A 26,512-nucleotide genomic window follows, 5' to 3' on the forward strand; every position below is an offset into this window, starting at 1 on the left:
TTTAACATAGAATACAATCTGGAAGTAGGCAACAACAACAAACAAGTCATTGTATAGAGACATTAGGAACATGCCGTCTGATGTGTGATTCTGCAATTTAATACTAGAAATAAAGCAGTAAATAACCTGAGCGAGATCACAAAATAATCACACAACAGCACCCCACTGAGAAAGACCCTAGAAACGGTGTAGATTTGTAGATATGATCAATGCATGAGTACATTATCTCAGTGCAAACACAAAGAGGAAAAACTCCAAGTAAACATACAGTTTCAACGTCTTAGGCCATAAATAGTCTAATATGCATATGTTATTGAGAAGTATGGATGCTTTCTTTGACCCGAAATCAGTACTCTGACCCTATTTGTCTCTGTTTGAGCCTGTGGTGAAACACTTCCCCTTTATGCAGACTGTGTATCCAGGTTATCAGCCTCTCAGAAATGTAGTGCTAGCCCACTTCAACAGTGTGACTGGAAAACACTAGCGTGCTAATAAAGATATGATATATAAGGATGGAGGTCACTTGTTTGTCCCCGTTGCACCCTGGTCATTCCTCATTGCGTTCTATCCATTCTCCTCCAGAATCTCCTCTATAATGGCCTGAAAGGAATTATCACTTATACCATCCATATTTCCAGTTTCTCCGTTTCAGCCAGACATAGACATCCACATGTCCAGAAATATGTCAACTTCAACGGGCTAACTTACTGTATTTATTTCTATACATAAAAAGAAAACAATCCCAGACACTAACCTGCATCTGCTCATAGCTGATTCCCATTTTCCATACCACCTGTAGCCCAAAGCTAGACTTGTTAGCAGATCAATTTTAGGCTTGTAAACACATAGACAGAGTTATAGCAACCCCCATGGGAGACCATGTGAGCACACAACAATCATGTAGCAGTGGCCCTTGCCTCAGTACTGTTAGATTGCCATGTTAACCAGTTTGCACTAGCCCTGAGGTTAGCGTACCTTGCTTGGCAGCACCTAGATGGTCTCCTCCAAAAGACTGGGCCAGAGACCACCAGTCTGAGCTGGCAGAGCCCGACTCCATTAGCTCTGGAGAACCCTGGAGCAGCTGGAAACAAAATGGAGATCAACACATACAGATTTAACCCGTTAGATGAACAAGACTGGTAGATAGGCTTTACAATGCCACTCTAACTACCGCAGTGCAACTCCATAGTTGACGCAGACCGCTCTAACGTTGTTGTAAGTTTCTGGTGTCTTGCACTTTGTTAAGCTTGTTAACCTTGTTAAGCTCCACCTTGAGACTGTAGGGACTGCTTCCATAGTGGAATAGGGACTTTTTAAATCTCTCAATCGCCTGACCGTTTGACACTGTGCTGAAGAGCTGGGGGAAGCTGAACATAAAATGGTCAAAAACAGTACGATTTTAAATATAATGGTTCAAATGTCTAGACATACTGTATACACCAACTAACTGGTACATAGTTCTCATTATATTAACGGAACTCTAAATCGAATGAAAATCTAAAGTACATATAGACTTACCTGAGTGATACCGGGGTTTTTTGGATGGGATCACCGGGTCTGCCAAACCTTCCTCTGAGATACACAGATTCCTGCTGACGCTATGAAACCCACATGTTTATCAGTTGAGTTGAACCCATTTCACTAAAGAGTTAAAGGAGGAAAGCAGAACATCCTTCAAAATGACCCAATTTAGCTGGTCGAAATTTTGGCTTCAGAGCAGCAAACTCACCACTGAGGAAAAGAGGATGGTTATTTTAATCACTTGACTGACAAACTGTTGTCATGGCACAAACAGTATAGGTACTCTTCAGATGAAATGATGATATGGGTAATATTCAACAACATATAATATATCAGAGTATGATCATCAGACTCACACGGCTAAGATTTGTTCATCTGCCACAGAAGCCCTGATGCTGCTCTTTTACAGGCCCTTTAACAAGAACAAAGATCAATTGATTCCAATCCAAACAGTACACTTGGGAATACTCCTAGCCGTTGAACGATCTAAATTCAAGTGAGCATTTTGAATTCAAGTGCTCACCAGCGTCTTTATACCCCGAGGCAGTGGAGATGTTGACATGAGAGGGATCTAGAGCTCCATCGGAGCCACTATCTATATAAACACATAGATCATAATCAACATGGTAGCAAATGTTTTATGAGAAACATCAATTATGGCCATATAATCCAGGGAAGATTTACCTTGGCGGTGTATTTTTTTGCTTTGGTTTGAGCTGTGGCCTAAAAAGAAGTAAGGTACCATGGACTCATCAGTCCTACTAGGGGGTTTCTCCTGGTCTTTAGAGGAGTGGCGGCAGTTGCCCCTGCCCCGATGGCTCTCCAGGAAGTGTGCTCGCTTCCTGTCTCGCTCCGGCCCTCCTCTCCAAAGCATTCTACGAGGTGTACAAGCTGTCCATGAACCTCATAATGATGTAAGAGATCTTGGCTCTGACTTCCACGATGTCTGGACCCAAGTCTGTGTCGGTTGTCAGGCACCTGAGGGGTATTATGGGCGTTATTTAGGAAGTAATCAGATAATGTACAGTGAGGGAAAAAACTATTTGATCCCCTGCTGATTTTGTACGTTTGCCCACTGACAAAGAAATGACCAGTCTATCATTTTAATGGTAGGTTTATTTGAACAGTGAGAGACAGAATAACAACAACAAAATCCAGAAAAATGCATGTCAAAAACGCTATAAAGTGATTTGCATTTTAATGAGGGAAATAAGTATTTGACCCCCTCTCAATCAGAAAGATTTCTGGCTCCTAGGTGTATTTTATACAGGTAACGACCTGGGTAGCCTACTGGTTAGAGCGTTGGACTAGTAACCGGAAGGTTGCAAGTTCAAATCCCCGAGCTGACAAGGTACAAATCTGTCGTTCTGCCCCTGAACAGGCAGTTAACCCACTGTTCCTAGGCAGTCATTGAAAATAAGAATTTGTTCTTAACTGACTTGCCTAGTAAAAGAAATTAAAAAGATTAGGAGCACACTCTTAAAGGGAGTGCTCCTAATCTCAGTTTGTTACCTGTATAAAAGACACCTGTCCAAAGAAGCAATCAATCAATCAGATTCCAAACTCTCCACCATGGCCAAGACCAAAGAGCTCTCCAAGGATGTCAGGGACAAGATTGTAGACCTACACAAGGCTGGAATGGGCTACAAGACCATCGGCAAGCAACTTGGCGACAACAGTTGGTGCGATTATTCATAAATGGAAAAAACACAAAAGAACTGTCAATCTCCCTCGGCCTGTGGCTCCATGCAAGATCTCACCTGGTGGAGATGCAATGATCATGAGAACGGTGAGGAATCAGCCCATAACTACACGGGAGGATCTTGTCAATGATCTCAAGGCAGCTGGGACCATAGTCACCAAGAAAACAATTGGTAACACATTACGCCGTGAAGGACTGAAATCCTGCAGGGCACGCAAGGTCCCCCTGCTCAAGAAAGCACATATACATGCCTGTCTGAAGTTTGCCAATGAACATCTGAATGATTCAAAGGACAACTGGGTGAAAGTGTTGTGGTCAGATGAGACCAAAATGGAGCTCTTTGGCATCAACTCAACTCGCTGTGTTTGGAGGAGGAGGAATGCTGCCTATGACCCCAAGAACACCATCACCACAGTCAAACATGGAGGTGGAAACATTATGCTTTGGGGTTGTTTTTCTGCTAAGGGGACAGGACAAGGTCACCACATCAAAAGGACGATGGACGGGGCCATGTACTGTCAAATATTGGGTGAGAACCTCCTTCCCTCAGCCAGGGCATTGAAAATGGGTCATGGATGGGTATTCCAGCATGACAATGACCCAAAACACAAAATCAGTAGGGGATCAAATACTTTTTTCCCTCACTGTAGCATCTTTAAAAACACATGTCAATAATCAACTGACTGGCTTTTCTTGATGTCTATAATATTCTCTCTGTTATGCAATCTGGTTTCAACTCAGGTTATGGATGTGTCAATGCAACCTTAAAGGTCCTCAATGATGTCACCATTGCTCTTGATTCTAAGCAATATTGTGCTGCTATTTTTATTGACTTGGCCAAAGCTTTTGATACGGAAGACCATTCCATTCTTGTGGGCCGGCTAAGGAGTATTGGTGTCTCTGTGAGGTCTTTGGGCGGGTTTGCTAACTACCTCTCTCAAAGAGTGCAGTGTATAATGTCAGACAATCTGCTGTCTCAGCCACCGCCTGTCACTAAGGAGTACCCCAAGGCTTGATCCTAGGCCCCACGCTCTTCTCAATTTACATCAACAATATAGCTCAGGCAGTAGGAAGCTCTCTCATCCATTTATATACAGATGATACAGTCTTATACTCAGCTGGCCCCTCCCTGGATTTTGTGTTATTTGCTCTACAACAAAGCTTTCTTAGTGTCCAACAAGCTTTCTCTACCCTTAACCTTGTTCTGTACACCTCCAAAACAAAGGTAATGTGGTTTGGTAGGAAGAATGCCAAACCTCCCACAGGTGTTATTACTAACTCTGAGGGTTTAGAGCTTGAGGTAGTCACCTCATACAAGTACTTGGGAGTAGTCTCAGTACATATCAGCACATATCAAAGCTGCAGGCTAAAGTTAAATCTAGACTTGGTTTCCTCTATCGTAATCGCTCCTCTTTCACCCCACCTGTCAAACTAACCCTGATTCAGATGACCATCCTACCCATGCTAGATTACGAAGACATAATTTATAGATAGACAGGTAAGGGTGCTCACGAGCGGCTAGATGTTCTTTACCATTTGGCCATCAGATTTGCCACCAATGCTCCTTACAGGACACATCACTGCACTCTATACTCATCTGTAAAATGGTCTTCTCTGTACACTCGTCGCAAGACCCACTGGTTGATGCTTATTTATAAAATCCTCTTAGGCCTCATTCCCCCCTATCTGAGATATCTACTGCAGCCCTCATCCTCCACATATAACACCCGTTTTGCCAGTCACATTCTGTTAAAGGTCCCCAAAGCACACACATCCCTGAGTCGCTCCTATTTTCAGTTCGCTGCAGCTAGCGACTGGAACGAACTGCAACAAACACTCAAACTGGACAGTTTTATCTCAATCTCTTCATTCAAAGACTCAATCATAGACTCTCTTACTGACAGTTGTGGCTGCTTTGTGTGATGTATTGTTGCCTCTACCTTCTTGCCCTTTGTGCTGTTGTCTGTCCCCAATAATGTTTGTACCATGTTTTGTGTTGCTACCATGTTGTGTAGTCATGTGTTTCTGCCTTGCTATGTTGTTGTCTTAGGTTTATCTTCAGGTAGTTTTGTGTTGTCTATCTTGCTGTGATGTGTGTTTTGTCCTACATTTATATTTTTAATCCCAGGCCCCCGTCCCCACAGGAGGCCTTTTGCCTTTTTGGTAGGCCGTCCTTGTATATAATAATTTGTTCTTAACTGACTTGCCTAGTTAAATAAAGGTTAAACAAAAAAATCTGAAATAAAAAAATATTAGTGCCAAAATACATTTCAGATTCAATTTCTTTTGGCACTAAAATCCCTCCATAGTCATGCCAAATTGTACAAATTCAAACTCAAGCATGCAGAGGTAGTTAAATTCTAGTGATTGCAATTCATGATCATGAGTCCTTGAAATCCAAGCACAATCAGACATGCCACATCACTCACAACCACATTGTAATGGCTGTCATGTGTCCACTCTTACAGGCACGTTATGGTTGGCACTGATGAATGGCTCAGCAGGAGGCTCTACCTTGAACACACTGCTGAAGGCCCCAGTGCCTAGAAGGTCCAGTATGGAGTAGCCATTGATCACTCTCAGAGGAGGGTGGTTCTGGCCGAAAGTCTCAATACTCTCCCTCAGACTGTCCAATTCCTCCTGCTAAAGGCAAGCCAATACAAACCAGTAAACAATCCTCACAGAGTGGAGTAGGGTAGTAATGGCTGCAGAGAACAAGTAATGAAAATAGTAAATGTATCATTATTATACGGGGCTTTACATTACAATCTAAATGTATTTAACAGGTAAAAGGAGACAGGAAAGGGCCCTTGGATGTACAGCTAACTGCCCAAATAATGAAAACACTTGAGTAAATGAGGGATAAAAAGTATATTGAAAGCAGGTGCTTCCACAATATTGTTCCAGACACTTGTAAAATCTATGCCAAGACGCATGGAAGCGGTTTTGGTTTGTGGTGGCCCAACAACCTTTTAAGACGCTATATGTTGGTGTTTACCTGTATGTTACATATAGTTGTTTTTACAGTAGAGTAGTTGTGTCACCGTGTGGAGAGAAACTTTTGCTTGAAGTGCTTCATAGACAGTGATGTCTCTCACATAATGTCCAACATCAATGAACATCACAAATAAATCTGTAGGATAGAGCCTGAAACAGAAAGTTTTTTTCATACATTTTCTGAAAGGAAAGAATATGTACATTGACTTTAAGAAATAATCTCATATGTCATCACCTTTTAAACAGATGTCGGTTACATTCCATGCTGAAGAGGAAAGGTAGGTTCAGAAATGCATAGCACTGTCAATATCAACAATAACATAATTACTAACATTGCAGTATAAGGACAAACATGACATGATAATTGTAGTTACACCGTTATCTAATGCGTGTTTAATACCTGTAGGGATATTTCTTTTGGTCCATTGAGAAAGCGTCGTGGCAGAATCAATTTCGCAATTACATAGACCCCATTCTCCTGACGAAGCAAAGGGAACGCATTTCAAAAATATCCTTTACACTAACACTATTCTGAATTAATATCATAGTCCTAAATACTGCCCAGTTCATTGACCATTCTAATGGTAGCCAACACTCGGTTTCTTTTTGTGGGTAGGTGCCCTTTTCCTGAACCACCTGATGTGCAGTGGTGTCATCCAAAACGAGCTCAGTCAGAGCCGCACAGCATGCAGCAATAAAGACAGACATTTACATAAGTTTATGTTCGACGTAGATCAATCTGTATGAGCTATAGTCAACATATCCAGTGTGTGTTCCTACCTGACTGTAGAGATATGGTGTCGTCCACATCCTCCTGTGGACTGAGCTCCTCACTGATGTGCTGTCTCTGGAATGCGTCCCGCTGCATTGGGCCTCGATAGAGGGGCGGTCCGAAACGTACGCCCGTTCACTAGAACAGACAACATACAGTACATTACAGAAGTCTACTGATCTGGGTTGCATACTGCTTTCTCATCAACTGAATTTTCTCATGGTTATAATATGCACTAACCAATGTTTCAACTACTGTCTTTGACCCACTAAACTCTTAAGTAACTCTTGATTAATATATGTTCTAAAGCTTGAAATACTATTTTTATCAAGGCACAAGGCGAGACCCAGATGCAGACACAGGAGGCAGATGGTTGGAGTCTTACAGTGTTTATTAATCCAAAGGGGTGGGCAAGAGAATGGTCGTGGACAGGTCAAAGGTCAAAACCAGATCAGAGTCCAGGAGGTACAGAATGGCAGACAGGCTCGTGGTCCACGCAGGCAGAATGATCAGGCAGGCGGGTACAGAGTCAAGAAACAGGCAAGGGTCAAAACCAGGACTAGAAAAAGGAGAATAGCAAAAGGAGTATGGGAAAAACACGCTGGTTGACTTGACTAAACATAAAAGACAGACTGGCACAGAAAGACAGGAAGCACAGAGATAAATACACTGGGGAAAATAAGCGATGCCTGGAGGGGGTGGAGACAATCACAGGAATAGGTGAAACAGAGACATGGCGTGACATTTTTAGCCTAACCAGAGGTTGCATACCATTTTCTCATAATCACAATTTTCTCAGGGTCATAACATGCACTAACCTAGGCCTCACCCAATATACTGCATTTGACCCAGTGAACTCCTGAGTAGTCTATGCTCTCCATGAACTTTTATGATACTTCTTTAGTCTATCCAGAGGTAGCCTCTCACCTGTCGAGAATGTGGAGCAGCTGTTGCACCCCTCCCCAGGTGCGTATCTCGGCGCTGGTGTCTGGCTCCTCACACAGCTGGACCAGGACCCACACTACGCTCCACATCAGCTTCAGGTGCTCCCCGTGCAGCAGGCTGAGCAGCACCGGCAGGCCCTCGCACTCCCTCCCCTGCTCCCGCACCTGCCGCACCGGGGAAAGCAGCCGCAGAAACTCTGCATTCATCCTGAAAGGGACACAAAGTAAAATGGATACGCAAAACACACATCAAAGCAAGACATTGGAAGGTGCATGTTATTGCCAGTGATATAGTCATGCTGTTGATGGGGGGGTGTAAGGCGAACTGTTTATTTTGAAGCAACTTTATTGCGCAAAGATGAACGCATAGTGTGTGACTGATTAGGGAGGTAGGCACTGTACCTTATGGACAGTAAGTCATAATCTTGAGTATAACAAGAAGATTCTCCACGATTGATGACTCTCCTATCTTTTCCTTGCATTCTGAACAAGGGGATAGATCAAGTGATGTATTTAAGTGTTAGTTACAGTGTATACTCTTACTAAAAGGTATGCATGATTTTTCCAAGGTCACTTTATAAAAGCAGTTACTTCTCAGCCAATGAGGTGAGTGCTAGGAGGGAACCTAGTAACACACTGCTGTCACGTGTTCATAGGAGCTTAACCAGGGTCTGAGCATGAGCATGAAATCTTATGTCATTATATGCTCATTAGTTACTACTTTCCCAGACAGAAAAAAAACTATCCACAAGTAATGGGGATAAGACATCGGACTAACAGTCAGTTAGGAGTACAGTTATTTATTTAACACAATCCCACAGTATATTGTATGAGGCAGTGCAATTGTTACACTTGTTTACCTTATGAGCTCCACTCTCAATAACCCACTGCCTTTGGTCCTCCACTGCAAACAGTTTCTGAAACATATCTATTCAGGAATGAAGAGACAAGGAATGATAAGAAAGGACATTGAGGGAAATACAGGCTACTATTTGGGGGGATATGATAACTCATAGTGACCAACTTCTCCATGGCAAATGTCTGCTGTCCACACTCCAGATAACTGCTGCACATCAACTCCATGTACTGGAGAGGGAGTGAACGGGACATAAAGCGGCAACTGTAAAAAGCACCGCAAGCTGTCAGACTTTAAGGTTTTAAAAATAGATTTAAAGTAAATTTACCCTTGCAAGAAGATCAACAGCTTGGAGTTGATGAAAAACTCTCTGAAAAGAGAGGGTATAAAGAGAATAAAAAATCTACCTGAATTCAGAGTGTTGAATTGTCCGGCTCTCTTGTCAGGTTTTTGCCAAAAAGTCATAAAATAAAGGCAGCACAAGTCATATCTATTTTACATCATATGAAGTTGAAGGAAGAAAAGTACCATCATTCGTTTTACAGATGAGCACTTTAAGGACAGACTCAGGTGGTGCATGGTCGACCCAGTCACTACAAAGGAAGTACACGACATAGTTCGGGAATAATGCATCCATCCACTACAAGGGAACACAAGACAAAGGAGAAACGTGTTTCCTTTGAGCCACTGAGCAGTACCTTACCCTCCTTCACCATGGCAAATATGTAGAATACACCTGTTATTTTATTATTCTTTTTCAAGCCTGTTTTCTCCTTCAAGGATGCAGTTTATTCATGAGCATATGGGAAAGTATGTGCCCGAATTGGAAAAGGTCATTCTGAATTTGATGATAGCTTTAACCAATAGGAGGAAGCAACATTATTATGTGGTAGTGTACACCTGTTATTTTATTATTCTTTTTCAAGCCTGTTTTCTCCTTCAATGATGCAGTTTATTCATGAGCATATGGGAAAGTATGTGCCCGAATTGGAGAAAAGGTCATACTGAATTTGATGATAGCTTTAACCAATAGGAGGAAGCAACATTATTATCTGGTAGTTTCTATGGATACAACTGACGCCTTTTCACATTCCGTCACCAGATAATTTTGTCTTTGGAATGTAGTTGTTAGTTGTTCCCCTGTTATTATAGCTCAGTTGTTGTTACAGTTTCACCAAGTACATAAATAAACATATTAATACCAAATAACTGTATTTAACAAGTAGGTTTATAGCTCTTATGTTGATTAATATTTATTTTTCATAAACTACTAACCCGTGTGCATCTATCTATATGCAAAATAAACTTCCGATTCTGGAAAGTTAAGTAGATGCAGAGTTTCTGTCAGGTTTATGTTGATAGAAAATAAAAATAAAATAAAAACAGAGATTCTCTTTCGCAAAAATGTAATATTGTTGTCGCGATAGCATGTGGATAACTCAGGAAATGAACAAACTACCGCGAGATGTTTGGTCCTTAATTTTTGCTATTCATAATCACAGTACGCATTGTATCTGGCGTAGTCTCCGTCGTTCAGGTGTGAAATTACGTCGGCCATAGTACGTAGGTATGCGCTAGTGGTAAAGAAGCGGAATGTCGGGTTGTGAATGATCGGTTTCTGAGCGGCAGCGAACGTCAATATTATGGGTGAGTCTACTTACTGTATCAAAAATGTCCTAAAACTGCTTTGGAAATTACATATATAGCTTGTTGTATCAGAATGGCTATTTTAAAGTAATGGTTGTTCGTGGCTTTCTAGTTGTCTGAGTAACCAACGCCCAGTCGTCCCCCCACCAGTTGTTGGATGAGTTGCTAGCTTAGCTAGCAGGTTAGCGTCAGCTAAGGCATTTCCTGTGTACTTATTTTCTACCTCCTCACTAATTACTCCTAAATGTTTACCTACCTAGTGGTTCATTCCAAAAGCGAATGTCTTATTTGATGTATTTGGTGTTTGTTAAGGAAACTCCATCGAGGTAACGCTAGCTATCTTTTTTTCCCCCTGTGTGTGGCGATAACGTCATGTTCACCACCTAACGTTAGCCAGCTGGCTTGTTAGCCTACGATTCAGAAAATGCTAACACCAAGTCCTTACCCTTTAAATTATTGTCCCAGTATTCACCAAGCAAGCCATTGTTAATGGTTAGCTAGCAAAACAACAATATCAAGCAATGTATTTACTTTCAGCTATTTCAAACACTGAATTTCCCCATGAGTTCGACACTGGAAAATAAATTGAAGTGTGTGTGACACCCTATAATGTCGAAAACAGCAAACTAGAGTATGTTCTGATAATCTGAGGGAAGGGGACAGATGAGGATAAACAGTCGCTCAAGCCAACACAGTTAGATTCTCAGACCTTGGATAGATCTAAGGACAAGTCAAGTGTGAAGATGGGGTATCTTTGGGTGTCTGCCTTTTCAAATTGTTTTGGGGTAGGACCAAGTGAAAGTGAGTCAGGTTTTTATTAAAGAAGGCCTATTTAAATTGTGATAAATATACACATTTTTATCATGCAGTCATGAGTGTACACCTCTCGCCACTTCCTTCAGTTGACCCGCAAACTGAAACGGAAACTACACTAGCTAGCATAATCGTGAAGAAGGATTTGTTACATTTTTCATGTAGCTGTGGGAGGACGGGCTCATTGTGATTGCTGGAATAGAATATATGGAACAGTATCAAACCCATGGAAGCAAGGTTTGACAGTTTATTTTATTCTATCCATTACAATGAGCCCGTCCTCCTATAGCTCCTCCCACCAGCCTCCACTGGTGTACAGATAGTGATCTCACTCATATGATGCATTGAACGTTTCTTGCATGGACATAAAGACACAATTTGAACGATAATTTCGCACTGACATAGGCTTTCAGTTGAAAAAAATTGAACAACAGTCCAAGGCTAAGGGAATCAACAGAGATTGGACTCCGTTATACCCCATGGTGAAGCCAACAACAGTGAATAACATTATCATACTATCCAACTCTGTGATGTTATGCTTGCTAGCCTAAGCACATGTTATTTATCCCCAGATTTTCCAGTTTGTGAAATTGATTCTGTAAAAATAATTATTTGTTAGGATTATTGCTGATATTGACTTGTCGTGTGTGTTCTCTCCTTTGGCTCTTACCTCACGTTGGACCACATCACATGATTATTTCCATAAAACAGCTGTAAGTATGGATGGATTGGTCAGTTAGGCCGATGTTGATTTGTCTGCTTATCAGAATTACTTTATCCTAATTTTAAAGTAACCTAGGCCTGTTACATAACATTGCAAAAGCTGTGGTGGTGATGATGTTGTGCTCGTATGTTACTTTCCAGCAACAAAAGAATCTGGAGGGGTATGTGGGCTTTGCTAGCCTTCCCAATCAAGTGTACAGAAAATCAGTGAAGAGAGGCTTTGAATTCACCCTGATGGTTGTGGGTAAGAAAATGCTATTCATATATTGAGGTCATGGTTCAACCGAGTCATGTTTTCACTCATTTCAGTTTACACAATACAGTTGACCAGGTAAGGCTGTATATCAGGGGTGTCAAACATACGGCCCGCGGGCCGGAACCGGCCCCCAAGGAGGTTCGATCAGGCCCGCAGGATAATTTGAAAGTGGAAAAAATGCATAAAAGACATGGAATTAATATTTTTAATTCGCTGCAATTCATGTATTATCCGCTAAGGGGCGCACTCTTTCCATCAGAGTAGAACACAAGCCGCATCACTGAGACAGACTGAAAACAGCAGACGGTATCAATGCGCCATCTGCTGCTTGTTACGACGTTGTTAATATCTTGGTCTCTACCTCTCCGCTACACCTTCATTAGCCAAAATGTCGTTATCCAAACGGAGAAAAGTAGATAAGGAGTGTAGAATTTTCAAAGAAAAATGGACCACGTCCTATTTATTTACAGAGATGCACGGAAAACCTTTGTGCTTGGTGTGTTTGCAACAAGTTTCGGTATTGAAGGAATATAATATTCGACTCCACTACGAGACTCATCACAGCGAAAAATATGACGGCTTGCAAGGACAACTGAGAAGAGATAAGATTAACGAATTGCTGGCGGGTCTGAGGAAACAGCAGTCAACTTTCATCCAGAGCCGAGAAGTCAGTGAAGCAGCGGTAAAAGCCAGCTACCTAATTGCTAGCGAAATAGCATTAGCATCGAAGCCGTATTCCGACGGTGACTTTGTTAAACGATGCATGATGAAGGCGGCTGAACTTGTATGTCCCGAGAAGCGACAAGCTTTTGCCAATATTAGCCTGACGAGGAATACATGGTCGGAAAGAAAGCAGGTGTCGCGACAAAGTTCAAAGACAAAGTACAAGCCCTTAATGGAGGAGATCGTTTCTGGACATTTCACTGTATTTTGCACCAGGAGGCATTGTGTTGCAAGTCGCTGAAAATGGACCACGTCATGGAGGTGGTTGTTCGCACTGTAAATTTCATCCGGTCCAGAGGTCTGAACCATCGTCAGTTTGACAAACTTCTCAGCGACAGCAACATTACCCACAGCCTGCCATACCACACTGAAGTGAGATGGTTAAGCCGAGGCGCTGTGCTGAGGCATTTCTTTGATCTACGAGAGGAAATCGGACAGTTCATGGAGAAAAAGGAAAACCGGTGTTGGAATTACAATCTCAGGAATGGCTACGGGACCTTGCATTCTTGGTTGATATTACTGAACACTTGAACAATCTGAACAAAATGTTGCAAGGCTGCAAAAAAGTTGTCACACAGTTTTCTGACAACATACATGCATTTAAGTTGAAGCTGACTTTGTGGGAGATGCAACTGGCAAATGGCAACCCTGCTCATTTCCCCTGTCTGAGAGATGTGTGTGTGACCAGACCTGATGCGGACATGAAACGGTACAAAGACAAAATTGCAGGACTACTGCGGGAGTTTGAGAAACGTTTTCAGGTATTTGGTGAACTTGAGACAGAATTTTCAGTTTTTCGCTCACCTTTCACAGTTAAAGCTTCTGATCTGCCGGTCGAAATTCAGCTAGAGATAATTGATTTGCAGTGTGATGCAGATTTGAAGGGCAAATTTGCCTCTGTAGGTCTGGACAGATTTTATCAGTATCTACTACCAGGGTACCCCAAATTAACAGCCCTGGCTGCTAAAATTTTGTGCATGTTTGGGACAACCTACCTTTGTGACCAAATTTTCTCAGTGATGAATATCAATAAAACAAAAATGCGTTCAAGGCTCACAAACAAGCACTTAAATGACATTCTGAAAGTGACAGCTAGTCAGGACATGACACCTGGTGTTGATGCACTTGTACAGGCCAAAAGATGCCAAGTTTCAGGTACAAATACAAGTCCAGACTAGACTAACACCTTTAAAATGCTGCCTTAGATACTGTTTGCATTGAAAGAATACAGCTCTGTGAAGATGAATCCTTACTGTGGTGATTTAAAAAATGTGCACTTTAATGTTAGTCAGCAGCTTCAAAACAAAAGTTGTGTGATGGAATTCTACTGTTCATACAACTCCATAAATTTTCAGTATGTATTGTATGTGTATGTATGTTTCATGTATGAAGTTTACAGATTTACAGGACAGGCAACACTTTCTTCATTACACATTTAAAATCACTCTCCTTAGTTTGTAAGGTGTACGCAGGGATTACATTTAGATTTTATATGCGTATGTGTAAGTGGTTTAAAAATTCCTTTCTTTAAAAGTCTCATTTAATCTTAAAGTGCATTACTATATTTTTCAGTACCAATTAAAGTTTTGTGCCTTTGTACAATCAGTGGGATCAGTTGCAATGCATATTTGTGAATGATAAAAGTAAATTGCACATTTGTCTAAGGAAATATGAGGTGTTTCATGAAATGTTTTGTAAAAGGATAGTTCATTAAATTTCAATATTTTCCTAATGTTCTTGTGCTTCTTTACACCAAAACAAAGGAAAGACATGATATTTTGGTTATTTATAGCAGAGTATGGTATAATTTTAATGGTCCGGCCCACTTGACATCTCCCTAGGCCGTATGTGGCCCACGATGCGAAATGAGTTTGACACCCCTGCTGTATATGGTAAGTTAAATTTGTAGACACAAATGTGTGTGTGACCACAGTTATGTGCAAGCAAAGTGCGTGTGTGTGGTTAACCTCCTCTCAGTCAACCTCTCTCATTTGACTTTTTTTCACATCCGCCTGCCTATTAAAATAGCATTGATTTATTAAACATTGCACAGTATTATCAAAAATACAAGAGTGCCGTTGAAGTATTTAGATGCGGTCGTTGAACTCGCCCAGGGGCCTTAATTTGCTAATCAGTCACTGTTTGGAGGGAATATGTTTCTTTGGGTCAAACCATTTCCTGTGGTCGGCATAGCAGAATTTCTCCCTCACTGCTAAGAATAGTTCTGGCATTACAAGAGCGTCTTTCTGAGCCAGTCATGGGTTTATCATTGATCAATTTTAAGAAGTTCGCCTACACTTGTCATTCTATCTAAACATGCCTGTCTTGCCAGGCACTCACATGCAACGGGGTTCCTCTTAAACAAGTCACCATGATTTACCCTGCTGTATAAAATGTCCTTTAAAGGCAATGTGTTGGATGGTGCCCAAGTTGGCTGTTGGGGCCCAAAAATGCCTTGAAGATTTCGCCAGCCTGATTGCTGCAATGAGAATAATAATATGATTTTTAAAGTCCTATTTCTGTGAATGTGAACGCATCACAAACGATGCATACTTTGCATATGTGAAGGCTCATTTTAATCAACACACCAGTGTTTTCCAGGTAACGGAACAGGTTGGCGTGCTGCGTCCAGCGAGGCATAGTGTGCTGTGCCAGTCACTGCTGATAACGCCAGACTGAAGACTGATATTGCTGAATTAGCAAACAAACTATCAACCATTTCATTTTTTGCTGTGGATTTTGTATGCATTTTTGTACTTTTAATACAAAATCTATAGCAACAAATAATGGTTGATAGTTTGACCGTTTGCTAATTCAGCAATATCAGTCTTGTATACTGTTACAAACTCTCTGCCTCAGCAGTAGGCAGAGCTAGCACATCTACCCAGTCCTGAGGAGCTTTGAGCCCATGTCACTGGTAGTGTGAGAAAGGGCTGATGTTATCAGCAGTGACTGGCACAGCACACTATGCCTCGCTGAATGGAGCACGCCAACCTGTTCCGTTACCTGGAAAACACTGGTGTGTTGATATAAACTAGCCGTTCATACTCACAGGAGTATGAAGATGGGCATTGAAATGCACTTTGTCAAGTGCAATCACTCAACACAGAAATGGTAGCGCTCAACTCCCAATACTGTAGCCTGTAAACATCAGCTCGTTGACGATCGAGGTCAGTGCCAGTGGTCATTTCCACTGCGTTAATGATTCCATTCACCAGGAGCATGGAAACCAGGCACACAATGGCTAGCCAAACTAGATAAACGAGACCACACAGCCGGCATGATAAGGTATTCTCTATCCACGTTCAGAATAGGATCTGTTGTCCTAGCCCTACACAATCATTCAGATTGATGGTTGTCTTTGACAAATGTCAATAGCCCAATCAAAGACATGACCTTTGGGATTTATTGGCTGGGATTTATTTGTTGCTTCTATAGTACCATTGGATGCCTCTAAAGTCGCATGAATAGCTATCACACAGTGGGATGTACCTGCTTTCAACATGTATGGTTAGCTGTTTTATAATGTCAGTGTTCCCTTATATCTTTAAATGTTGTGTTCTTAGCTACGTGTTATACTGTGCACACTAGGCCAGTATGTTGATTTGAGTTGCATTGATTCCCTCATTTTTAAAATGACACTGACCCTAATGTAGCAACACTGTCATTAGGCTTTATGATCTTTTTTATTCTCTTTTTTTTCTAGGTGAATCGGGATTGGGAAAGTCCACGTTGATCAATTCTCTGTTCCTAACAGATTTGTACTCGTCAGAATACCCTGGGCCTTCGCACAGAGTCAAAAAGACTGTACAGGTAGTTTAAAACACTTCTGCTTAACAGTCCTATATTCTCTTGTTGAATATTCTTCTTCCACTGATGACCATGTTAGTTTGCCTCTGTGTTGATGCCTTGGAATTTGAAACACATTCTGCGATTTATAGAGCAGACTAAAGTATTCATACCCCTTGACTTATTCCACATTTTGTGTTATAGCCTGAATTCAAAATGGATGAAAGCAAAACAATTTGCACACATCTACACACAATACCCCATAATGACATTTTTTGTTGTTGTACATTTTTGCAAGTGTATTGAAACTTATGAACATGCATTTCATTTTTCACACCCCTGTGTCTCAGTCGATACTTTGTAGAAGCACATTTGGCAGCGATTACAGCTGTGAGTCTTTCTGGGTAAGTCTCCAAGAGCTTTCCATACATGGATGGTGCAAAATTTGACGTTTTTTTATCATTTTAAATGTTTTTTTCAAGCTCTGTCAAATTGGTTGCTGGTCATTACTAGACAACCATTTTCAGGTCTCTCCATAGATTTTCAGTAGATTTAACTCGGCCACTCGGGAACATTCACTGTCTTCTTGGTAAGCAACTCCAGTGTAGATTTGACCTTATTTTAGGTTACTGCCCTGCTGAAAGATGAATTCATCTCTGTGTCTGGTGGAAAGCAGACTGAACCAGGTTTGCTTCTAGGATTTTGCCTTTGCTTAGCTTTATTCTGTTTATTTTTTATCCTGAAACTTCCCAGTCCTTTAATTAATGATTACAAGCATACCCATAACATGATTCAGCCACCACTATGCTTAAAATATGGTGCGTGGAATTCAGTAATGTGTTGGATTTGTCCCAAACACAACACTTTGTATTCAGGACAAAAAGTTAATTGCTTTGCCACATTTTTTTAGCAATATTACTTTACTGCCTTGTTGGAAACAGGATGCATTTTTTTTGGATATTTGTATTCTGTACATCCGTCCTCTGTCATTTAGGTTAGTGTTGTGGAATAACTACAATGTTGTTGAACCATCCTCCGTTTTCTCCGATCACAGCCATTTTAAATCAAATCAAATGTATTTATATAGCCCTTCGTACATCAGCTGATATCTCAAAGTGCTGTACAGAGACCCAGCCTAAAACCCCAAACAGCAAGCAATGCAGGTGTAAAAGCACTGCAGCTGTTTTAAAGTCACCTCTCCGGCAACGGAGTTAGGAAGGACGCCTGTATCATTTTAGTGACTGGGTGTCAAGATACAACATTCAAAGTGTAATTAACTTCACCATGCTCCAAGGGCTATTGAATGGCTGCTTTTTCTTCTTCTACCCATCTACCAATAGGTGCCCTTTAAGAGGCATTGGAAAACATCCCTGATCTTTGTGGTTGAATCTGTATTTGAAATTCACTGCACGATTTCAAGACGTTTCAGCTTTTCTTTTTATTTAATCAGTTTGTTAAAAAAAATGTGAATAACATTATACGACTTTGAAGTTATGGGGTATTGTGTGTATGCTTGTGACAAAAAAAATCTCAAAATAATTCATTTTAAATTCAGGCTTTAACACAAAAGAAATTGGAAAATGGCAAGGGGTGTGAATACTTTCTGAAGGCACTGCATGTCATTTAGTAGAGAAACTTGCTCTACTTGGTCTCCAAAACCCAATGTTATCTCCACACAGAACCTCGTCTGTTTTTCTGGTTCCTCTGCATAGTTAGGTAATAACAGTGTTAGACTGCATGTTGATACATGCAGCTAGAACGAGAGTCACCCACTGTCCTCTGTGTGCTACACAATTGGGGACAAGGTGTCTTCCTGAGAGGGTGTTTTGGTCCTCTTCTTTCCCTTCATTGGGATTGGCAGTATGCTCATTTCTTCTGTGTTGTTGCAAACACTCTCTTGTGGAGATGGGCGTTTTGCTGAACCCATTGGGTCCTGCATTGTTAAACAGCTAGAGGTGTAGTGAGTGCTTTATGTTCTTAGGAAAGTTGTATTGTTCACTATCTCACTGTCATACACCAAATATGAACAGTAACCAGTATGCATTTAGACAAGACAGCTATTGAATGCTAATATAACTCTGTATTTCCCAGGTGGAGCAATCCAAAGTGTTAGTAAAGGAAGGTGGTGTCCAGCTCCTGCTCACAATAGTCGACACCCCAGGATTCGGCGATGCTGTGGACAATAGCAACTGGTACGCAAAGTTTGACAACTCCATTTTGGCTCCAATCAATGCATTGATCTTGACCCATTTGACAGCCATTTCAGCTCATAGCTTGCGAACAGGTTTCCAGGAAGTTGTGACCGTTTTGGCTCAATGTGTGTGGGTTTGTTTCCTCCCTGTGGCTGTATGTACCACGCAGCTGGCAGCCGGTCATCGACCACATAGACAGCAAGTTTGAGGATTTCCTCAACTGTGAGTCGCGGGTGAACAGACGACTGATGCCCGACAGTAGAGTGCAGTGCTGCCTCTACTTCATCGCCCCCTCGGGACACGGGTGAGTCTAGGTGGTAGGGAGAGCGTTCGGACAGTGTGAATGAAGGGGGAGGGCTTAAGATTTACTAAGATTTCAGAAGTGTAAAGTGCACTACGCCATATTAGAAATTTAAATCTGTTTTGGCTACTGCCTCTTAGGCTTTTTTCTCTCTTTAGGGTTGTTTTGCAGTATACATCCATAGTTGTGTTTCATATGACTGATAGTGCTAAAGGGTATCGGCTCTCTGTCAGAGAAGGCTGTTTGTGTCGTGGCTGTGGGGTAAATGTGGTGTGTGCATGCGTTCACTGTTCATACTCTGTTCTATGGGACATTGTCCTTACAATCCCTCAGTCAGTGTTGAGACAGGCTCTTAGAATGAGCAGCTTATGCTGGCCTCACACACACTGACCCCTCACACGCACACACTCCTCACAGCACCAGCTGATATAGCTCACTCACTCTCGAGTGCCTTGCACAGTGACACTGCTAACGAGATACAGCTGGGGAAAGTGTTCTGGGGACACAGACAATAGTTATTTGTGTTGTCATCATCTTTGATAAATTGCTTGTTTGTTCACACTACTAGAGCTCCATTGCAATTTTTATTTTTTTATTAGTTAATATATTTAAGGAAAGAAATGTGAGCTTTGTGGTTTGCTATGAAAATACTGGACTGAATCTGTCCATCAGTACCCATACCCCACCATTTATGGTATTAATGTTATTATGTCATGTCTCCCTCCAGACTGAAGCCTCTGGATATTGAGTTTATGAAACGGTTGCATGAGAAGGTGAACGTCATCCCACTGATCGCAAAAGCAGACACTCTCACCCCAGAGGAGTGCCAACGGTTCAAGAAGCAGGTCAGTGGGCTCTGTCTGGGGGCGGGGCATCAAGGGTCTACACAGAAGAAGACTTGATTGTTGCAGATAGAAATAGACTGTTTGGGCAGAATGGGCCTTTTCCTATTCCACATAGTGCTCTGGCGATGCCTTCGGCATTTCCTCTGGGTAGTACATTCATACAGTCTGAATGGAGTTGATACCACATGATAAAGAACTGTCCCACATGTCTTTTGGATTGTCATTGGGGTCCTTGTTAATAAAACATACTGAACGTTCCCTCAGATCATGCGGGAAATCCTGGAGCACAAAATCCAGATCTACGAGTTCCCAGAGACTGATGATGAGGAGGAGAACAAACTGGTGAAGAAGATCAAGGTATGACACAAATGTACTGCGAGTAGTTTTAAACACCATGCATGAACTTAGCCATTTAAACTGTGAGGCACTTAGCTACATCAGTCCCGCCTGGATATTGGAATGGGTGTCGCAATTCATTTTTGCAAAATCAACCATTTCCGCTTATTGTACGAGGGCGTGCAAATTCCCAGTCACTGCACTATTACCACCTAAAACAGTAAAACACACTAAATAAAAGAGTGCTGGACATTTTAACCAATACAGCATAAAGTGGTTCAATCAAGCAGCATGTTGCAGATGTACACACACACACACGGCTCACACGTTATTTTGCTTGCAGGACCGTCTGCCCCTGGCCGTGGTGGGCAGTAACACCATCATCGAGGTGAATGGGAAGAGGACCAGAGGACGACAGTACCCATGGGGAGTGGCAGAAGGTACCAGGCATGATGAGATTAGTAAGAGGCTCCTTCTGGAGAGCGGTTTGAATATGTGTTGATTGTCTTTCCTTGCAGTTGAGAACGGAGACCACTGTGATTTCACCATCCTACGAGACATGCTCATCAGGTACAGACTCGAAACATGAAGTTACAACAATTGATAGAAAATGGGGAAATGACAATGCTGTTTTTTTTGTCAACCACATTGACCATAGCCTCAACTTGCTAGGTTTCTAAGACGTGTTTTGTCTGTCTTTCTGTGTGCATACAGAACCCACATGCAGGACCTGAAGGACGTGACCAATAACGTCCACTATGAGAACTACCGCAGTAGGAAGCTGGCGGCTGTCACCTACAACGGACAGGACAACAACAGGGTCAAGGGTCAACAGTCGACCAAGTGAGTCCAACAGCTACCAACGGTTCTCTATTAGGCATAGCCTAACTCTCTTTGTCAATGATCAAAGGCATATTTTACCTGACAGATAATCTACTGGACATCTGAAATGTTTTATCATATTGATGTGATATTTAGGCTGTATATAAATGGATGTTATTGTCGTAGTGTTCTTGGAGGTATTTTTTTCCAATATAGGTCCATTCCAAATGTAGGTATTACAGCTTAAAGGGATACTTCAGAATTTTGGCAATGAGGCCCTTTATCTACTTCTTCAGTCAGATGAACTCTGGGGTACCATTTTTATGTCTCTCTTTGCAGTTTAAAGGAAGTTGCTTTCTAGCGCAATGCTAACTAGCGTAAGCGCAATGGCTGGTAGTCTATACCTATAATCTTCCAGTCATTGCACTTACGCTAGTTAGTATTGTGCTAGATAGCAACTTCCTTCATACTGGACACAGACATATAAAAATGGTATCCAAAAATTCATCTGACTCTGGGGGAGTAGAAAAGGGCATGATTGCCAAAATCCATAACTATCCCTTTAAATTCCACACTGTTGCTCTCACACCTAAGACCCTTTTATGTACACCAACCACTCTCAGCATCTTAGCTCTTTACTGAGACACCCTCACACACTGCGGTTCCTAACGCACAGCTACGCACCAAACACATGCTACTAATGTAAGGCTACTACTGCACACACTGTTTCATGCCTCTTGAAAAGTAGTTTTGTTTCTTTGAACTTTTCCTTGTTTTTACCATGAGAAAGGAGATGTTTCGTTCTTAGTCCATGTTTTTTTTGTTAGTGCGGTCAGTCTATTTTTTTCCCGTAGTCGTAGTGCATGATTTCATCACAGCATGCTAAGTGTGTGTGTGTTTCTGTTTTTTTAGACATGACACAGGTGAAGGCATGTAAGTGGTCAATTTATGTTTCCTTTGATCCTAATTTTTAAAAAATATATATTTTTCCTCCCCTGTTCGTGTTCCTTTGTCTGGGTTCTCTTTTTCCCAGTTCAGTTCTCTCTCCTTTCTTCCCCCTTATGTCGGAGAATGTCTCAAGGAACTCTGTAGATGCCAACATTGAAGTCAACTGGGAATTGATAAATATGCATATTCCATTGCAAATACTTCAAATGTAATTAGCGTAGTTGGACTGGTGGCTTCTTCTCACGTTCAATTGCGTTTACTAACATTTAGCTAAGCTAACATCTCAAAGCACCACTATTTCACTACAGTTACTCACTAGCCTATGCTAACAGCTTCGCTAACTCAGCTCCATGATTGCTTGGTGCTGGTCTTTGAGTCCCCTGCTCCAGAGCAAATTGGGTTTCTTCTTCCCTCTGCTTTTCCACACTTCAGTCACCATATTGTTGGGTCCTACCGTTCCTTTCATGCATATATCCATGTATGTACCAATTCCCTGCAGGAAAATGTGGGTGGCATTACTGTGCGGATTATTCCAGTGTGATGGAGGGGGTCGTTGCACTGTAAGACTGGTCTGACTGTTTGCATGCATACGTGTGTGACCCTGCAGGAGCCCCCTGGCTCAGATGGAGGAGGAGCGGCGGGAGCACGTGGCCAAGATGAAGAAGATGGAGATGGAAATGGAACAGGTGTTTGAGATGAAGGTCAAGGAGAAGATCCAGAAGCTGAAAGATTCCGAGGCTGAGGTAACATCAGTCACATTGCCTTACTACACTACTGACCTCTACCATATGGTTTGACTTCTTACTTCCTGATGCATGAACACTCACTTTTTGGTGGGTGTTGATGCACTGAAAGTCTTATTGAGGCAGTGAGTGTTTAATGACGTGTGTGGAACTTCACTGCCTCTCTCTCTGAAGTGTTACATTTCCAAATGCACACTTATTTAACCAGGATAGTCTTCTTCGCAACAATTCACTTTTTCAGTAAGTCATACAGTTGTGATCATGCCTTTTCATTTTTTTTTCAAAATGTCTCTTCTGCAGCTCTCTAGGCGTCATGAGCAGATGAAGAAGAATCTGGAGGCCCAGCACAAGGAGCTGGAGGAGAAGAGACGCCAGTTTGAGGATGACCGGGCCAACTGGGAGACCAATCAGCGCCTGGAGCAACAGAGACTGGATGCCTCCAGGTAACACTCACGCACCTGAACTGTAGTGGTGACTTTGGTTGTTACTAAAGTAGCTCTATTTAGTGTTGTCTGTTGGATAGAGAAAACAACTAAACTAGACACAATGGTCTTTGCAGAACATAATACCTACGTGTCCCACTAGATGTCATTATAGTCATCTCAACCACTTTGTAAATGTTTGCATCATTTTATTGCCTTAAATACTATTCTCCTCTACAGGACTCTCGAAAAGAACAAAAAGAAAGGGAAGATATTTTAGAGACAGTCTGCAGAAACACCAAGTTGTACTTGTTGCCAATGTTGCCAGCTCGGACATCTGTGTGTGGCACCAAACCAACACCAAAGCTCATGTACAGCCCAGCTGGGTCACAATGACCGGAAGAGAGCTGCCTGTGGACTTCTCCAAGGAATGTGTTTACCTTAACGAAACTTACTGTCTTAGACAGGCCAAACCCATATATAACTGAATACTGCCCCTTCCCCCCAAGGTTGCATTGCCTATTTAACAACTGATGTCTACTGTTTAATGCAGAGCAACAAAAAAAATGAACTGTTCTACAATCATGTTTCAGTGGTTTTATTTGTTTACATGCACAAAAGATCTTCAATGATGTGGAAAAGGAAATGGCATTTACAAAATAATTTTTGTTTAGTAAAGTGTAACAGATAAACCTCATACTGAACAGCTCCCCATGCAATGTAGCCTAACACGAAATGACTGTCTCAGTCTCTCAACAGGAGTAATGGGAAATCTGGAGGGTAAAATGCACCTTGGGCTTTGTTATGGCTGAAGCTTTTTTCCAAAATGTAACGCTTTCTGTTTTTAGCTAATTTCACTAGCCTTGGACCACCATTAACTTCATAAATGTTATATTTCAGTTTATTTTTTATATATACCGAGCCAGCTAAAGTAATGTTTTTTTTGTATGGAGAATTATTCTGAAGCTTTGTCCAGTTTCTGAAGAGGATTGACTGTTCAAAATACATTCAGTAGTCATATGAAGAGCAAAAATAAATGAAAGGAATATTTCTGTAACTCCACATGTCATCAGATTATGTTGGAAATGAAAGTCAACACCATATTTTGCTTTGGCTATGTACTCATCTGTATTTTTTTATTTGTATTGTACAAAGTCACTTAATAAACATGTAATAGACTTGTAATGCAATGAATTCTGATGAGATGCATGTTGATACTGCATTACTACGTTCAGTAGGCCTACTGAAACTTAAACAGTTAAATTGTGATACTTATTTTGCTCTGTAGTTTATTCATCTTTGTCTGTACCATGTCTCCACCTTCATACAGCGTTTTTCAGTTTAGTGGTTTTACTTTTGTTTTACTTCTGCCACATTACAAGCACAATATGAATGTTTTCAGAGCACTAACAGGTTATTTGCCTGAATAGATTTGACATTTCACACCACAGTAATATGCATCTTCCTTAATTATCTAAAGCAATTTTTGCAAGTACTGTTTAATTTGATGCTAAATGTTTTCAAAATATTGGACATCACACGTGACTGAAACAATCATGCAAACACATGTTCAGTGCATCCTGGTTCATACTTGATTCTTTTGATTCAAAGTTGTATGTAGCTGCTATGGAGATCCATTAGAAGTTACCTGCAGGAATAACAGTAATCAACAGTATGTCCTAAGAGAAAGAAAAAATCAGAATGAGTCAGATACACTAAATGCTGGTATTTTACCTTGTTCCTCTGAGCTCCTTTTACCCATCAGTCCAACAAAAGACTCAAATTTCTGCCCTGGAAAAGAGTTGAGAGTAGGGCTATTTCAGACCGAAAAAAGTAAGTCTCCCATAGTAATCCCATTTTGACATTACACACCAGAGAGTCTTGCAGGAATTGTATATGGCATGAGAACAGTTCCACCTTAGTGGTGTTCATACCTTTATCATATATAATTCTATCATTTAATAGGATCTCTGCCTTGTATCCCATCAATATCTTCATAATAGTAGCCTCGGTTAAATGCTATTGAAATTGTCATTGCCAACCATTGTCTAATGCATGCAACACTTACTTCTTCTTGTTACCTGGGATTTTGCTGCAAAGAGTGGAAGGGAAAAAGCAAAAATACAGATGAGCTTCTATAGAAATACAATTATTGTCCTTTAAAATATTGAATTATAACTAGGAAGTAGTTACCAGAGCCTCTTTTCCCCATAAGACCAAAGAATTTGCGTGACTCAGGTTTTCGAGTCATTCTTTTCAGGATTTCTTTGTATTGCTCAGATTGTGGCCATTTGCTCTGAATAAATAAAATACACAATTTAGCTTATTCGTTTGAATGTAGCATAAACTAATCACGATATGCAAATTATGAAGCCTATCACTGCCCGTCGCTGCTTCCTAAATAGTCCACATTTCCAAATGTAAGGGACAGTGCTGAAACATTTTTTAAATCTTAATTTCGACAATGACACTATAGGCTATAGTCAAATGTTTCAAACATATTTTTGACAATTTGAGAGAAATGTCCTACCGTTTCATTGTCTTCTCTCCAACTGTCGTCAAAATAGATTTTTTGGCTAAGGACAGTTGCCAAAACGAGGGAAAATACCATGAGTAGAATTATCTTCATTGTGTTAGCAGGTGTGCTGTGCGTAAAGTTGTTCCTCTTCATGCGATTATTTTATTTGATGAGAGTAACTTCACTGATAAAACCAGACTAATGGCCTGAATAAATACAGAATTCCTATAATATCAATAGTTCAAATATGCAGCCTGCTGGAATACCCCATGGAGCAAATTTTAACAGAGAGAAGTGCGTCAATCCATTGGCGTAACATTACAATCGGCGCGCCGGCGTTTTTATACAGAGACAGAGTTTAAGTGGATGTCAATGTCAAGCCGTTTTGTTGTAACATAATTAGGTCATATTATGAGTCAGTAGTTTTGTCTTTGTGTTTTATTTCTGAAGGGGTAAACCACTGTTGCTTCTGTTCAACTGAGAAAGAGTGCGATGTGTCAGAGTGAGCGAGAAAGCAGGTGTGTGTGTGTGAGAGAGAGAGCGCAAGAAAGAGACAGAACGTGTGTGCGTGTACAGTGAAATCCTTGAAACAAGCACACATACAGTAATAATCCTTGCGTCTAAGACTTTTTAGCATTTATG

General features: G+C 41.2%; 2 protein-coding genes and 1 pseudogene across 3 annotated transcripts; 1 reads left to right on the forward strand and 2 right to left on the reverse strand.

Moving 5' to 3' along the window:
- Positions 1-829: 829 nt before the first annotated feature.
- LOC124004855 lies at positions 830-9,153 on the reverse strand (annotated as a pseudogene).
- Positions 9,154-10,286: 1,133 nt separating this feature from the next.
- On the forward strand, positions 10,287-24,537 carry LOC124005206 (septin-7-like). Of its 2 annotated transcripts, XM_046314216.1 has the most exons (15): positions 10,287-10,439; positions 11,418-11,419; positions 12,117-12,219; positions 16,661-16,767; positions 18,835-18,935; positions 19,105-19,239; positions 19,964-20,081; positions 20,346-20,438; positions 20,761-20,857; positions 20,936-20,987; positions 21,132-21,260; positions 22,152-22,172; positions 22,795-22,930; positions 23,231-23,373; positions 23,593-24,537. In XM_046314216.1, the coding sequence occupies exons 1-15, from the start codon at positions 10,436-10,438 to the stop codon at positions 23,630-23,632; spliced, it is 1,281 nt and encodes a 426-aa protein (XP_046170172.1). In that variant the 5' UTR covers positions 10,287-10,435; the 3' UTR covers positions 23,633-24,537. The 2 variants fall into 2 exon arrangements, with proteins under 2 accessions (XP_046170172.1, XP_046170173.1); XM_046314217.1 differs by lacking the exon at positions 22,152-22,172.
- On the reverse strand, positions 23,935-26,405 carry LOC124005207 (protachykinin-like). Its single transcript, XM_046314218.1, has 5 exons — positions 25,883-26,405; positions 25,546-25,648; positions 25,421-25,444; positions 25,087-25,143; positions 23,935-25,000 (listed from the first exon to the last, which is right to left on the reverse strand). Exons 1-5 carry the CDS (start codon positions 26,021-26,023, stop codon positions 24,990-24,992), a joined length of 336 nt encoding a protein of 111 aa, XP_046170174.1. The 5' UTR covers positions 26,024-26,405; the 3' UTR covers positions 23,935-24,989.
- Between the last annotated feature and the right edge of the window lie 107 nt (positions 26,406-26,512).

Source organism: Oncorhynchus gorbuscha, linkage group LG19 (assembly GCF_021184085.1).
Source record: "Oncorhynchus gorbuscha isolate QuinsamMale2020 ecotype Even-year linkage group LG19, OgorEven_v1.0, whole genome shotgun sequence".
Taxonomy (NCBI): Eukaryota; Metazoa; Chordata; class Actinopteri; order Salmoniformes; family Salmonidae; genus Oncorhynchus; species Oncorhynchus gorbuscha.